Here is a 17,239-nt window from a genome sequence, read left to right on the forward strand (position 1 = left end):
TTACTCATATCAAGGTGAGCATGCTAGCGTACATGGAACATTTAGTTTGTAAACCTAAATTATATAAACAGAGAAAGAGATACATTTTGCTAAACAATTAACAGTAGGTAATTTGGCCACTTTAGCAGTATTAGCATAATATGACAGACGGAGAGGCTACCCAGCAAGGTGTATGTGAATTTTGTTAATATTTAGTTTTGATGACTTACAACATGCGCTGTCTGAAGCCCAGTTTTATTGATATTGGGAATTGTATGTGTTTACTTGTGATGAGTCATGGTGGCTGGCGGGAGATTATTTGTTAATACATGCATCCTGACACCATCCCCCGTTACACCACCCTCCAGCCCTAGCCCATCAACTGCACCTCCCCCACCTCAGCAAAGGCCTGCGCCTTCTCACAACTGGCCACCTCAGAGCCCCCTCCCTCCTCCCCCTCCACAGTGACGACTCTCTCCATCCTGGAGAGGGACGTCAACAGGCTATTCAAGAGACAGAACCCCTGCAAAGCAGCCGGGCCAGACTCTGTCTCTCCATCAAACCAGAAGCACTGTGCTGATCAGCTGTCTCCGGTGTTCACAGACATTTTTAACACCTCACTGGAGACATGCCACGTACCAGCCTGCTTCAAGACCTCCACCATCATCCCCGTCCCCAAAAAATCAAAGATCACTGGACTCAATGATTACAGACCCATCGCCCTGACCTCTGTAGTGATGAAGGCATTTGAGCGCCTTATGCTGCTTCACCTCAAAGCCATCACTGACCCTCTCCTGGACCCCCTGGAGTTTGCCTACAGAGCCAACAGGTCTGTAGACGATGCAGTAAACATGGCCCTTCACTTCATCCTCTAGCACCTGGACTCCGCAGGAACCTACGCCAGGATCCTGTTTGTAGACTTCAGCTCTGCCTTCAATACCATCATTCCGGCTCTGCTACAGGACAAGGTCTCCGAGCTGAGTGTGCCTGACTCCACCTGCAGGTGGATCACAGACTTCCTGTCTGACAGGACAGGATTCCAGGACCATAAGCACCGGCTCCCCTCAAGGCTGCGTTCTTTCCCCTCTACTCTTCTCCCTGTATACCAACAGCTGCACCTCCAGTCACCAGTCCGTCAAACGCAAAAGTTTGCGGATGACACCACCCTCATTGGGCTCATCTCTGGTGGGGATGATTCTGATGAGTCCGCTTACAGGTTACAAAACCAGCTTCTTCCCGGCTGCAGTTGACCTTATTAACAAGGCCCGGGACCCCCACCTGACTTGGACTCTTATCCCGCCCCCACACCTCAAGTCTGTGTTACATTAACACACATTACATTGCACTCCTGTTTTGCATTTTACATTCTACCTTCCACTTTATTTTTTTATATTCATTGTTTACATATTTGTATCGTATATATTGTGGTTTTTTTTTTGTTCCTACGTGTAGTACTTGTGTTTTTATGTTGTGTAGTACTTACTGTATTTGTATGTTTACTGTATGCACCTATACACCAGAAAAAATTCCAGGTAGGTGTGTAAACCTATTTGGTAATAAATCCAATTCTGATATAAGGGTGGTAGGATGCAATAGCAGTGCATAACTGGCTGGCAAAAGCTGCAAAATGCGCCAAAAGCTGTACCTGGGATCCGTAAAGGCTCTCTTTCACAGTACAGCATGCGCTATCTGTAGCCCACTCCTGCTAAAAACAACAAAATGTTTTTATATCTATGAATTAACACCAAAACTTTTTTTTGACCGTTTATACTTTATTTTTCAGATCGACATAAAAAGTAGCCTTTACAACACATATTCAAAAGTAATCGTAAAGACATGGGACATATTGTTCATAGATATCTCGGACACCAAGAAGGAGCAAAACTGTTCTGAATTAGTACATAAAAAAAAAAAAGCTGATTCGTTGTATTGGTCCTCACACGAGGCTGCCTGATTCCACTGGGTACAAAGAGTTAGCCTCAAATGAACTGAAGCCACCGAGGCAGATTCGATTTTGACTTTACCGCCAGAAACTTAACATTCCCCTTTTTTATGTTTACCCACAAAGATGCACGCAAGTCCATTCAACATAGAAAAGCGATTGGCAAATCGCCAAGAAAACGAGAGAACTTGAACAATTGGTTTCTTGCGGAGGGCTTCTTTGTTAGGTGATGAAAAGGGAGCAGGCTGAAATCTAGTCGACAACAGCTTAGTGGTCATAGCCGTCTCAGTACCGGTCACCATATCCACCAGACTGGTCCCGGCCGTAGCCTCCGCCTCCACCTGAGGAGTAGCCACCCCCGCCACCTCTGCTGTAGCTACGGTCACCTCCACCTCTGCCGTATCCGCCGCCGCCTCCATATCCACCGCCACCGCCTCCGTATCCTCCACCACCGCCTCCATATCCTCCTCCGCCGCCGCCACGGTAACCGCCTCCTCCGCCTTCGCGCTTCGTGGCCTTGTCCACGCGGATCGTTCTGCCGTCCACAGACTGTCCATTCATTCCCGCCGATGCGTCTTTCGCGTCTTCCGGGTTCTCGAATGTGACGAAACCAAAGCCACGCGGGTCCTGGGTTTCCCGGTGTCTGGCAACGTGAACGTTTGAGATGGCCCCATACTTAGAGAATGCTTCTTCAAGGGACTGCTCCGTTGTGTCGAAGCTGAGTCCACCGATGAACAGTTTTCCCTCGTCAGACATATTGCTGGTTTAAACTCGGCTGCTGTTGAGCTGGAATGTTCTGCGTGATATCCCAGTTAAGGACGGTGCCGCAGCTATTATCGGTGGTAAAACCGGAAGTGAGTACGTAATTCCGGTCTCTGGTTGGTTAAAACTTGTCATCTGACCGGAATGGGAAATACGACACGTTTGATTGGCTAATACCAGGACCTTTACTTTTTCGTTGAGAAATTGTGTCGATTGCCTGACTTTTAAACGATTGTTTTTTTTTAAATATTGTATTATTCTGTGAAGTTATACGGCTCAATACTCAACTGACTTGTTAACCGAACTTTCACGTAGTCATACGATTAAACACACAACTGACTTGTTAAGCGAACGTTTACACAGTGTAAAATACGATGTTATTAGTTGCAAGCTAGCGTAAGCTAGCGTTAGGTTCGCTTGGTGGTCAAACTATTGACATCTTGGCTTGGATGTTCATTTCACAAGGAGTTTAATTTTGACAACACGTCACTAACCTTGAACGTCTGCTACTCATGCAAAGAAGTGGCAGCACTTACTGGCCTTAACATTTTGCGCAATGCAAAATGTACAAAACAATATAGCACATCTATAACATATTAGAAAGATTTCAGTCAGGTTTTAGGGCTCATCATAGAGTCTGCCTTGTTAAAAGTATCCAATGACCTGTCCCTCTCTGTTGACTCCGGTGACTGCTGTTCTGATTCTTCTTGACCTCAACGCAAATTTTGACACAGTGGATCACAACATTTTAATTGACCGTCACCAGTGCGGGGTTGGTGTTGCCTTGAGCTGGTTCTCATCCTACCTCAGCAATACAAGTTTTGCTGTGAATTTAGGAATTTTTTCCTCCTCTTCTGCTAGTCTTTCCTGCGGAGTTCCATCGTAGGTCCCGTACTGTTTTCTATTTACATGCTCCCCTTGGTCAAATTATTCAAAAGCACAACATCTACTTCCATTGCTATGCAGATGACACAAAGCCGTATCTCCCCCTGAAACCTAACGACCAGCTAAATCTAAACAGTCTTTTGGACTGCCTTGAGGACATCAAGTGTTGGATGGCAAAACATTTCTTCGGCCCCCTGACTCCATCAAACTTACCACCAGCAGCTTAGGAAACCTATTTATTCTGGTCAAGCCCTTGGTGTGATATTCGATTCGGCCTTTAAATTTAACAAACAGGTCAATGCAGTAGTTAAAGAGACCATATTAGCCCTATCCTGGCCTCTCTCCACAGGCTTCCAGTGTGGTTCAGGGTTGATTTTAAGGTGCTCCTGTTTGTTTTTAAAGCCCTGAATGGGCAGGCCCCTTCCTATATCGCAGACCTCTTAGGGCTCCTGGCAGTCCCCCAATAAAAGTTTAAATCCAGGGGTGACCGGGCTTTTGCTGTTGCAGCCCCTAGAGTGTGGAACAGCATCCCCCTCTCCATAAGATCAGCACCCTCTATTGACTCCTTCGTCCAGGCTCAAAACCCATTTTTATTATTTATTATTTGGATCCTCCTGATCTGAGTTGATAATTTGTATATTTGCTTTCTGTGTAAATAGATGCTTAGTTGTGTTTTGCTTCTGTTTTTCTATTTTATTGTGATAAAATTGTTTTAAAGTTGTTTTTACAGTTTTTCTCAATTGCTTACACAAATTTTTTGAAAGCATACCTCATTTTCTCAAAACTCTAAACACAAATCCCTAAACCACTCACACAAAATGCAAAACCATTTATATCTCCTGCAAAATGCTACCTTGCTTTCAAAACAGTGTTATGTCACCTCAAAAGGGTATTTTGTTTTCAAATGACAAACACAGACCATTATATGAGTAGACATTCTAAGCATCGATTGAACACTGATGTGCTTAATGGAAAACACTACTATGAATGGGAACACCAGTATGAAGGCCTTATCAGGAGCATTATGTCTTTTCATGTTCAGTGTTACTGTACGCTTACTCCTGTTGTAATGCTATGTAAAATATAACTGTATAATGTTTTTACTCAAATATAAAACAACACACAAATATATAGTATCCACAAAAATAGTGCTGAAGCCTATACATCACAGCAAACACAACTGGATGTGTACAGAACAAACAATAGAAAATAGGCCATTACAGTCAACAACACTTTGTATTTGTTTGATTGTTATAGCATTATTTTCCAGAACCATATTGACTATTGCAGTCTTCTGTTCAGCCGTCAAGACATGCTCCCGTCCACCACGCCGGGGTAATCTTTCAGTTCTGCAAAATATACAAATACAGTACAATGTAAAATACTCTAAATACAAAAATACTATGCTCCTGATAAGGCATTCAAACTAATGTTTTCCTGTCATAGTAGTGTTTCTTACCTATTCTCTCTTCTTAATGTCCGGAGAATGGATGCAACTGAGAAACGGCTTATCAGAGATAATGGCACACTGTTTGGCACCCTGTACACCTGCTTCATTCTCAAGGTGTTCCGCCTTAGAACACAGTCCACTGTGGCTAGGCTAACTGTATTGATGTTTAGGAATATGTCTTGGTCATCAATGGTTGCACTTTGTATTTGTTTATGTAATTTTACAAATACAGTACAATAGAAAATACTCGAAATACAAGAATACTATGCTCCTGATAAGGCATTCAAACTAGTGTTTTCCTGTCATAGTAGTGTTTCTTACCTATTCCCTCTTCTGAATGTCCGGAGAATGGATGCAACTGAGAAGCGGCTTATATTTGGTTGAACCCTCTGGCCAGCCTCCTGCATGGTCAGACCATGGTTGACCACATGGTTGACCACAGTGGCCCGAATCTCATCAGAGATAATGGCTCTCCTTCTTGCTCTTTCTCTTCATCCTCTTCCTCCTCCTCCTCCTCCTCTTACTCTCACTCCTCTGCCTTTCTGATCACCTCTCACTTCAATGTTGCCATCAATTGTTCTCCAAACCAGGAGCTAACCTGTGGCCATCATATTGCTAAAGCTTTGATTTCAAATTGCACAACAGCCTTGGAAATGGAAGTTTTGCCAATTGAATAGCAGTGTGTTCTGTCTGAACACAAGGAGGTTTTGGCATTGATGGAGTGTGCAAAGTAGAGAGGATGGTGTTTAGTGTTTTGAAGAAAGTGTGGTTAACAATTGAAATTTGTGTCTAAAGCAGATAATTGTGTGTTGTGTTTTGAAGAAAGTGCGGTTAACAATTGAAATCTGTGTCTAAAGCAGATAATTGTGCTTATAGTTTAGCAGAATTGGTTTAGGGAGTTGGCACATGAGTTACAGGTTGTGGTCATTGTGCCATAAGTTCCAGTTTTTGAATGTAATCAATCGAGAAAAACTGTAATGAAACAAATCTATTTGCTTTGAGAAATAATGTTGACAGTGACACATAACTGGTCTGAAATTAAAGTTATATATATTATTTATATATAAATATATACGTATACATATATATACGTATATATTTAGAAACATATGAATTATATTCTTTTTGTGTTATTATTAACTTTTTTTTTTTTTTGGTCTTTTTTGCAGGCAATATAATATGTTTTGAAAACATGAACTTGAAAACCACACCTCAGAAACCACTTACGCATGGCTACCCATGTCATGGGGGTGTTCGTTTAGGACTCTGAATGGTCATGTTTCCCATTGTCAATTTTCTCAGTTATCCATTGCCTGTCAGTTATAAAATAAAGTATAGACATTTGCCATCTTTACTAAACAACCCTTTAGTATCCTTGGTCACCATCTTGTACGTATATCTGGGGGGTTTGGTTTGATCAGGACTGTCTTGTTTCTTCCCTCCACAGCTGTTTCATGAGGACGGCGAGTGCTGGGTATATGACGAGCCCCTTCTGAAGAGGATGGGGTCAAGGCCATTGAAGTCAACCCTCCTCTCTCCCAACCTCCACCCCTCTCCGAGACACCCCACCAACATACTCAAGTCTTAATAAGAACTCTGTTCCCCTTTTCCCGACCACTTCTGATCTGAGCTTTGGAATAAACGACTGACCTTTTGACGTGTACACAAACACACACACAGCTTAGCATTTTTGAAGTTAGAAGAAAAAAAACAACAACCTGGAATGATCTAACAAATGAAAACAAAAGAGCGATATAAGAAACATGGAAGATGAAAGAAAAGAAAAAAGTTCTTGCCAAACCCCCCCCCCCCCCCACTTGCTTTCTACCTTCCCTTTAAGAAGAAACCCTTGAGTGATTTGATTTGAGTTATCAAATAAACTGAACACTTTTGAGACACGAAACTGAATCAAGGCCCTTAAGCAACACAAACAACAGTCGCAGTCTCACAGGTGAAGGAGAACCCCACCCTCCTCTTAGGTTCCCTCTGTTCCATGAGGCAGAGCAGAGCAAAGTGGGGTTTGAGTAGAACAAACCTTGAAAACAACAGCGTTCTGCATCTCAGGGAAACTGGTTACTGAGGATCGAAGGCTGTCTCTCCTGGAATAATTGAAGGCCTTATAACGGTGGACCCTGGCGAAGAGGGGGAGAACTCGACTTTTCTACAGCTATCTGCAACTATTTATATATATATTTAGAAACATATGAAATGTATTATTTTTTGTATTATTATTTCCTTTTTGAACTTGAAAACTACATCAGAAACCATTCTATTCACTCCAAAAACATTTTTCCCCATTTTGGAGGAAAACAATCAATATTTCTCTGCTCCTGGTTTCTTTCTGTTAGACCCTGTGTCCATGTTAATATTTACACGATGAAGGTCTGAAGAGCAGCCCTGAAAATATGGCTGCTTCTGCAAGAGGGACAGAAAAGGGGACCTACCTTGCAATATTGATACAAACCATGCTAGATTTTATGAACAAATTGAGTGTTTTTTGTTTGCGGTTTGTTTTTCTTGCATTTTGCATTTTTTCTTTCCATTATTTGATTTGATAACATCCCTCACTGCCTCAGTGAGGCAGACTTTTATAGAATGCTGCTTGAGTGTCCAAATTCAATCAGTAATACCTGTGGCAGTGTAGTTTACAGTAAGAATAGTATTGTCCAATACATCATGATCTAGTGTTCACCATATATTCGGATTATACAATCTCCTGCAAGGCTACACCAGAATATGAAAAACACTTCTGTGAGATGTCAAAATTTTAGTCTAAATAAACACGAGGTTTACAAATCAGTGCATTACACTGCTGTGATGATGTTTAAATTTACATTTACATTTAGTCCAAAGCGAGCTTCGAGCAATAGAGAACTAGTGTAACAATAAATACTATTTTACTTAAGAAATAGAAAACAAACAAGTGCAGGAATGTAACTGCTGTAAGTTCAAGTGAAGTACTAGTAGAAGTGCAAGTTAGGAAGGGAGGTGCTCTCTGAAGAGTTGGTTCTTCTTAAAGGTAGAGTGGGACGGCACTGCTCTGGTAGTGCTAGGCAGCTCGTTCCACCAACGTGGAACTAAGAATGAAAATAGTCTGGATTGCCATACTTGCACAGACGGCAGTGCTAAACAACGCTCATTAGACGAGCGCAGCATCCTGGGGGTAAAATTTGCCCTTACAAGAGCATTTAAGTAGGTGGGAGCAGAACCAGCAATCACTCTGTAAGCAAGCATAAGTGACTTGAACTTAATGCGAGCAGCTACAGGCAGCCAGTGGAGCTCAATGAGTAGTGGGGTGATGTGTGCCCTCTTCGGTTGGTTTAATGAGAAGCCTTTAAATATGAGTTAATGTAAGATATAACATCTTGAGGAATCATCTGCTTCTGGAATGGGTCATTTCATCTGAAGTATTTGCACATATAGGCAACTACGTGATGCAGTAGTTCTGTTAATAATTGGAATTGGATCCACTGATAGAAACTGCTGGGTTTTATCTCACTTCTGCAGCACACATACACAAATATCAACATGAGTATGCGCAGAGGAGAAGATGGACTTGACATTTTGGATTAGGTGTCCTGAACAGAGGGAGAAGTCTTCTATTCTGATGGAATTTGCTCAAAAAAGCCATTTCTCTTTCATTCATGTCGTCTTGTAGATGAAAACGAGGCCTTGCCATATGCAATTCACTTTCACCCTATCGCTTCCAAGCAAGCCAAACTAATTTTTCATTTCTCCCTAGATCATAAACATTGATTGTACCATTTTTGTCTCTCATTTATTGATGCATAATATTAAAGCTCAATGAGTTTACTACTTTTTGTGTCATGAGAATTTGTGGATGTGGCTTGGCTATGCATCGAAACCTCTGCAATCAATATTAAAGAGCTATACATTTACAGTTTTTCTCGATTGATTACATTCAAAAACTGGAACTTAAGGCACAATGACCACAACCTGTAACTCATGTGCCAACTCCCTAAACCAATTCTGCTAAACTATAAGCACAATTATGTGCTTTAGACACAGATTTCAATTGTTAACCGCACTTTCTTCAACTCACAACACACAATTATCTGCTTTAGACACAAATTTCAATTGTTAACCACACTTTCTTCAAAACACTAAACACCATCCTCTCTACTTTGCACACTTCATCAATACCAAAACCTCCTTGTGTTCAGACAGAACACACTGCTATTCAATTGGCAAAACTTCCATTTCCAAGGCTGTTGTGCAATTTGAAATCAAAGCTTTAGCAATATGATGGCCACAGGTTAGCTCCTGGTTTGGAGAACAATTGATGGCAACATTGAAGTGAGAGGTGATCAGAAAGGCAGAGGAGTGAGAGTAAGAGGAGGAGGAGGAGGAAGAGGATGAAGAGAAAGAGCAAGAAGGAGAGCCATTATCTCTGATGAGATTCGGGCCACTGTGGTCAACCCTGTGGTCAACCATGGTTTGACCATGCAGGAGGCTGGCCAGAGGGTTCAACCAAATATAAGCCGCTTCTCAGTTGCATCCATTCTCTGGACATTCAGAAGAGGGAATAGGTAAGAAACACTACTATGACAGGAAAACACTAGTTTGAATGCCTTATATCAGGAGCATAGTATTCTTGTATTTTCCATTGTACTGTATCTGTAAAATTACGTAAACAAATACAAAGTGCAACCATTGATGACCAAGACTAATTCCTAAACATCAATACAGTGAGCCTAGCCACAGTGGACTGTGTTCTAAGGCGGAACACCTTGAGAATAAAGCAGGTGTACAGGGTGCCTTTTGTCAGAAACTCCGACAGTCAAACAGTTATGCTATGACTATGTGCAAGTCATATACATTTCCACAACTGATTGCGTCCTATCAGCACTGACACATTACTGTACTGTATTGCAATCCAATCCAATGTTACAGTTTTTCTCGATTGCTTACACACATGAAGCATGCCTCGTTTTCTCAAAACTCTAAACACAAATCCCTAAACCACTCACACAAAATGCAACAACATTCACAACACTGTGTAGGTCTATTTCTGATAGCACATTGTCAATATTGTCTTGAGCTAGAACAGGATGCAGTAGTTTTTTGTCCTTTTTTATTTTACATTTTTCTTTCTTTTTTTTGTTGACTGTACTGGCCTATATCCTATTGTTTGTTCTGTGCAAATCATTTACACATTCATTTGTGTTTGCTGTGATGTATAGGCTACAGCACTTTTGGAAAAAATAAAGAAATATTTTAGTTGTTACTGTATATTTGTGTGTTGTTTTATATTTGCGTAAAAACATTATACAGTTATATTTTACTACAGGAGTAAGCGTATAGTAACATAATGTTCCTGATAAGGCCTTCATACTGGTGTTTTCCCATTTCATAGTAGTGTTTTCCGTTGAGCACATCAGTGTTCAATCGATGCTTAGAATGTCTACTCATATAATGGGCTGTGTTTGTCATTAGAAAACAAAGTACCCTTTTGAGGTGACATAACACTGTTTTGAAAGCAAAGTTGCCTTTTGCAGGATGTATAAAGGGTTTTGCATTTTGTGTGAGTGGTTTTGGGATTTGTGTTTAGTTTTGAGGAAACGAGGCATGCTTTCAAAAAATGTGTGTTAGCAATTGAGAAAAACTGTAATATGATTGGTAGATCATCTGATGATTATTACGAAAGCAGTTTGGGTCCTGGTCCAGACACAACTAATTGTTTTAACTCCCTGAGTTACAAGCCTTCTGGTCTGCTCAATGTGCAAGCTGCCTGTAGGAGACGGCCAGTAGCCTAAAAGGCAGAGTTAGGTCGCGGCGGGGGGCTTGTAGGCCAGGCAAAGTAACCCATTTTGGAGCCAAAAATAGATAAAAAAAATATTTTACAATAAATTCTATTTGGACATTCTATGAGGTGTCCAGAACAACATACTAAAAGTCCTAAGACATCCTAGTTGAGGAAATATGTTTAATTCTCATCAATCTGAGATCTGTGGCAATAATGCATGGCAAAAATACACCTCAAAAATGTAATTTTTTCCTTTACTCCTATCAAAATCAAACTTTACACAATGAAAGTACCCATGAAAAGTAAAAATGTTTGTATTACAAGTTTCTTTGAAAATTAATTTTATAATAATAATTAAGACCTTTGACAGGTTTTTAATGGCACACACGACACACTGGAACACACACGTGCATATATGGAGGTGACACAGGACACACACACACGCAGGTAGGCCTGAGGTCGCGGTGAATTTATTTTCTGCTTTTTCCCATCCTGGACCGTCCTTCCTCAAGGACCCCCCAGGAGCAGTGGGCAGCTTGTAGCACCCGGGGACCAAGTGAAGTGAACTGTCCATCTTTGGTCAGGGATGGACATGTGTTCTGTTATTTTGCATGTTTTTTCTGTTGGGGTCCTTAGTGGAGGAAACCCCTTGTGAACACGGGGAGAACATGCAAACTCCACACAGAAAGGCCCGGGAGATAGCCCACCCGAGCACTGTGCACTCTGGGGAGGACCTGCCCCCCAGAGCCAACAGCGCCCCATGCGGGAATTGAACCCATGACCTTCTTGCTGTGAGGCGGCAGTGCAAGCAGTGCAAGCAACTGAGCCACCGTGCCAGATAATAATAATAACAATAACAATAATAATAATAATAATTTTAATATGCAAATGAGCTATACACTAATCAAATATGCCCAAAATACACCCAAATAGGCTTAATTTTTTCCTTTACTCCTATCACAATAAAACTTTACATAGTAAAAGTATACATGAAAAGTAACTTTTTTTGTATTACAAGTTTCTCTTGAAATGAATTTGAATATTCACATGAGCAAACTTATTGAATATGTCCTAATTGCATAGGCAGAAACACCATACCCCTGGCAGGTACCACCAAGCCAGGCAATTTTCAGGTTAGAGGCCAGTCTAAAAGCAGCATTGCCATCTCCCATTGGCAGTAGGATGGTGTTTTTGCCTATGGACATATTCAATAAGTATGGAGCTCGTGTGCATATTCAAATTAATTTCAAAAGAAACTTGTAATACAAAAACATTTTCTTTTCATGTATACTTTTACTATGTAAAGTTGTATTGTGGTAGGAGTAAAGGAAAACAATAAGCCTATTTGGGTGTATTTTGGGCATATTCGATTAGTGTATAGCTCATTTGCATATTAAAATTCATTTTCAAAGAAACTTGTAATACAAAATTTTTTTACTTTTCATGGGTACTTTCATTGTGTAAAGTTCCATTTTGATAGGAGTAAAGGAAAAAATTACATTTTTGAGGTGTATTTTTGCCATGCATTATTAGCACACATCTCAGATTGATGAGAATTAAACATATTTCCTCAACCAGGATTTCTTAGGACTTTTAGTATGTTGTTCTGGACACCTCATAGAAACGATATATGCTGAAAAAAATCGGGGTCAGGGTGAGCATGCTAGCATACATGTGGTACATGGAACATTTGGTTTGTGAACATCAATTTGATAAACAAAGATACATTTAGGTAAACAATTAACAATAGGTAATATGGCCACTTTAGCAGTATTAGCCTTATATGACATAGGAGAGGCTACCCGGCAAGGTATAGGAATTTTGTTAATATTTATTTTGATGATTTACAACATACGCTGTCTGAAGCCCCGTTTTATTGATATTGGTAATTTTATATGTTTAATTGTGGTCATGTTGGCTGGCTTGTCGCATAGAGAGTTTTAATTAAACATGCATAGTATATAATGGTGGTAGGATGCAATAGCAGTGCATAACCAGCTGGTAACAGCTGCAACATGCGCTGCACCGGGATACGTAAAGGCCCTTTTTCACAGTACCGCATGCGCTAGCTGTAGCCACTCCTGCTAATGCTAAACACATGGCATGTTTTAAGATAGGAATAAACACCAAAACATTAATCGTTTTTTGACTGTTCATACTTTATTCTTCAGATGGACATAGAAAGTAGCCTTTACAATACATATAAAAAAAGTTTAAGCAATCGTAGGGACATGGGACACGAGGTTCTTACACGAGGCTGCCTGAATCACTGGGTAAAGACAAAGATTTAGCCTCAAAAGAACTGAAGCCGACAACGAGGCAGATCTGCTTTTTACTTTACTCTCAGAAACTTAACATTCCCCCATTTTTGTCTTTCCCCACAAAACAAAGATGCACGCAAGTAAATTCAACATAGATGAGCGATTTGCAAATCGCCAAGAAAACAAGAAAGAGAACTTGAACAACTGGTTTCTTGCGGAGGGCATCTTTGTGAGGTGTTGAAGAGGGAGCAGGCTGATATCTAGTCGACAACTGCGTAGCGGTCAAAGCCGTCTCAGTACCGGTCACTGTAGCCGCCAGACTGGTCCCGGTCCCGGCCGTAGCCTCCGCCTCCACCTCTGCTGTAGCTTCGGTCACCACCTCGGCCGCCTCCATATCCTCTGCCACCGCCTCCACCTCCATATCCTCCGCCACCACGGTAACCGCCTCCGCCTCCGCCACCGCCACCGGGCTTCCCGGCCTTGTCCACGCGGATCGTTCTGCCGTCCACGGACTGTCCATTCATTCCATCCATTGCGTCTTTCGCGTCTTCCGGGTTCTCGAATGTGACGAAACCAAAGCCACGCGGGTCCTGGGTTTCCCGGTGTCTGGCAACGTGAACGTTTGAGATGGCCCCATACTTAGAGAATGCTTCTTCAAGGGACTGCTCCGTTGTGTCGAAGCTGAGTCCACCGACGAACAGTTTTCCCTCGTCAGACATATTGCGGGTTTAAATTGGTCTGCTGTTGAGCTGGAATGTTCTGCGTGAATGTCCCGGTTAAGGATGGGTGTCGATGCTAATATCGGTGGTAAAACCGGAAGTGAATACGTAATTCCGGTCTCTGGTTGGTTAAAACTTGTCATCTGACCGGAATGGGAAATACGACACGTTTGATTGGCTAATATCAGGACCTTTTCTTTTTCGTTGAGAAATTGTGTCGATTGCCTGACTTTTAAACGATCGTATTTTTTAAATTCTGTGAAGTTATACGCCTCAGTACTCAATTGACTTGTTAACCCAACTTTTATCTCACCCTGAAACCTAACGACCGGCGATATCTAAACAGTCTCTTTGGACTGCCTTGAGGACATCAAGTGTTGGATGGCACAACATTTCCTCCAATTACAGTTTTTTACGATTGCATAAACACTAAAATCAGTCAACACTGGCACGCACCCTGAAAAGACATCAGGTTCAAATTAAACCAATTCTATCTGTAATGTATTTTCATTTTTTTTTTAGATCTTTTTGTTTCTCTTTTTAACCTGTACTGGATACCTAATTTTAAGTGTGTCTGATATTTGCTGAGCTTACAGTGTCATGCACACTACTGTAGTGGCATGAAAAGTGGGACATGTTTTGTTGTGATTCTCCATGTTACAGTTTTTCTCGATTGATTACAGTTTTTTACGATTGCATAAACACTAAAATCAAAAGTATTGCACAATTATTAAAACGTTACACTCAAGGAGAAAAACATAGTCCAGATTTGCACCACTATAAGCACAACGTCAACTCACACTTTTTGCTAAACAATACACACAGTGAACACTAAACACACTTATATACATTACACACAGAAGTATATCAAGATGTCACTTTCTTGCAATTCAAAAGCACTGACTGTCAAATTACCACACCTATGAGCCAATTGGTTATTAAGTGAGACATTACTTACTGTAATGAATAATTCACTAATTTCAGGATACGTTTCAAAATCGTTCAAAATAGCAGTGATCAAACCATCTCTCAAAAAACCTAACCTTTATTCTGATAATGTAGGTAACTATAGACCAATATCTAACCTCCATAGAGCAACTTACTTCCTTTCTACATCAAAACAAAATCGAAGAAGACTTCCAATCTGGCTTTAGAGCCCATCACAGCACTGAAACGGCCTTAGTCAAAGTCCTGAATGACCTTTTAGACATAAGTGCCACTTTGGACACTATAGATTATCATATTCTATTACAGAGACTTGAACATCATGTTGGCATCAAAGGCTGTGCCCTATCCTGGTTTAGGTCTTACCTTTCTGATCGTCATCAATTTGTTCATGTCCATAATAAGTCATCCAGTCACACCAGAGTAAGCTACGGTGTTCCCCAAGGCTATGTCCTTTGACCACTGCTCTTCTCCCTGTACATGCTACCCTTAGGTGCTGTTATAAGGAAACATGGCATTAACTTCCTTTGCTATGCTGACACCCAACTTTACCTATCCATGAAGCCTGATGAAATTGTACATCTACCCAAGATAGAAACCTGCCTAAAAGGTGTAAAATCTTGGATGGCTAAGCTTCCTTAACTCTGATAAAACTGAGGTTATGCTTGTAGGCCCCGATCAATTGAGAATGACACTATTAAGCCATCTACCCACACTCGATGGCATCCCAACACCCAATACTAGCATCAAAAACCTTGGTGTAACTATCTCCTACTTGGCTCACACATAAAACAGATCTCAAAGACATCATTTTTTCATTTACGCAATATTGCCAAAATTGGAAAAGTCCTATCCTTCCAAGATGCAGAAAAACTAATACACGCCTTTATTAAGTCGCGACAAAATAAAAATCTGTAAAACTGGGCTACAGACAGCATATGTTGTATCGTGAAGGAGGGCCTTTGTGTACCCTGCCCATAAGGCGCGTGTTGCGACTGTCACCAGCCAATTGGGCACTGTTGTGTACCCTGCCACCCTTAGAAAGCTTATGACTAAAACTCCCCATGCACCAAGCCAACCAACATAACTAAACATAACTCATCACAACTAAACACATACAAAATTCCCCAAATCAATAAAACTGGGCTACAGACAGCGTATGTTGTATCGTGAAGGAGGGCCTTTACGGATCCCGGGTACAGCATACGGCCAGTTAGGCACTGTTGTGTATCCTACCATCCTAACTAAAATATGCATGCACCATGTCAGCCAACCATAACTAAACATAACATAACTAAATGCTAAATACAGTTTTTCTCAATTGCTAAAACACTAAAAACCCATTGGCTGAACAAAGTCCTCAGTTGCCTGAACTCATGTAGCTAATTGTGCAGTCTGTTGTCAATACCTTAAACCAGAGGTCTTCAACCGGGGGTCCGCGGACGTAGGCCTACTGCAGGGGGTCCGCCAAATGATTTCATCTGAAGCATTTTTTCCCCCTTCCAAAAATTAAAAACGTCCAAAAGACTACATAAACATAAACAGAACATAAAATTTGCTTTCTATTCCTTAAAAATAATACATAGCTACCCATGAGTCTTCACGCGATCATTTGATCATAATGGCAACATATGCACTTTTAGCTACATTTAGCTATCTGGTGCCTAAAGACGTTACCTGCCATAACCATACAATTTGAAATAATTGATCGTTTTGTAATTTCTCGGAACAAACGCTCCTCGTCAGACACCACTGATGGCGGTTCAGATGATCAGAGGATGCCAACACCCCTTCCATGAACAGCCAAAAGTGCAAACAGGAGAAGACACGTAAATATTCAGAGAATTATCTGAAGTTTGCCTTCACCTACAAAGAGACCGATGGTGAAGAGTTAGCAGTGTGCGTGGTTTGCTCTTCCGTGCTATCAAACGAAACTATGAAACCATCAAAGCTGCAACAACACTCAAAGACAACCCATGCTCACTTGAAAGAAAAAAATTTAAATCTTTTAAATCTTTTGAGGGCCAGCAGACCTTGATGAGACAATCAGCCAAAGTGTTTAAAAGCCTCTTATCAAGTTGCATTATGTGTCGCTCAGACCAAACAGCCATACATAATTGCGGAAAGTTTAATATTGCCAACAGCTAGTGATATGTGCAAAACAATGTTTGGGAAGGATGAAAAAAACTGAAAAGCATCCCAATTCCCTATTGATGAATTGGCAACTGACGTGAGGGCACTACTAGTCGCAAAACTCCCGAAGACAGATTATTTTGCACTACAATTAGATGAATCCACCGATGTGTCAAACGACGCTCAGCTTTTAGCTTTTTTGTGATTTGTCGACCAAAATGAGATGCAGGAGGAATTTCTATTCTGTAAGCAGCTGCCTGGAGGTATAAAAAGTTCAGAGATTTTCAAAGTGATCGACAATTTTTTCCGTGAACATGATATACCCTGGCCAAAATGTGTCGCGATGTGCACAGATGGTGCAAGAGCCATGTATGACGAACTGCATGCTTCATAGGG

The 17,239-nt window shown here is 41.1% G+C and overlaps 2 protein-coding genes across 2 annotated transcripts; both read right to left on the reverse strand.

Annotated features, from left to right (window-relative positions):
• Window positions 1-1,730: 1,730 nt before the first annotated feature.
• LOC116222190 (glycine-rich RNA-binding protein 7-like) lies at window positions 1,731-2,763 on the reverse strand. Its single transcript, XM_031575517.2, has one exon. It carries the CDS (start codon window positions 2,675-2,677, stop codon window positions 2,207-2,209), a length of 471 nt encoding a protein of 156 aa, XP_031431377.1. The 5' UTR covers window positions 2,678-2,763; the 3' UTR covers window positions 1,731-2,206.
• A 10,160-nt stretch (window positions 2,764-12,923) lies between these two features.
• LOC105898302 (cold-inducible RNA-binding protein-like) lies at window positions 12,924-13,845 on the reverse strand. Its single transcript, XM_042708872.1, has one exon. The coding sequence runs from the start codon at window positions 13,763-13,765 to the stop codon at window positions 13,340-13,342; it is 426 nt and encodes a 141-aa protein (XP_042564806.1). The 5' UTR covers window positions 13,766-13,845; the 3' UTR covers window positions 12,924-13,339.
• Between the last annotated feature and the right edge of the window lie 3,394 nt (window positions 13,846-17,239).

This window comes from Clupea harengus, chromosome 10 (genome assembly GCF_900700415.2).
Source record: "Clupea harengus chromosome 10, Ch_v2.0.2, whole genome shotgun sequence".
Classification (NCBI taxonomy): domain Eukaryota; kingdom Metazoa; phylum Chordata; class Actinopteri; order Clupeiformes; family Clupeidae; genus Clupea; species Clupea harengus.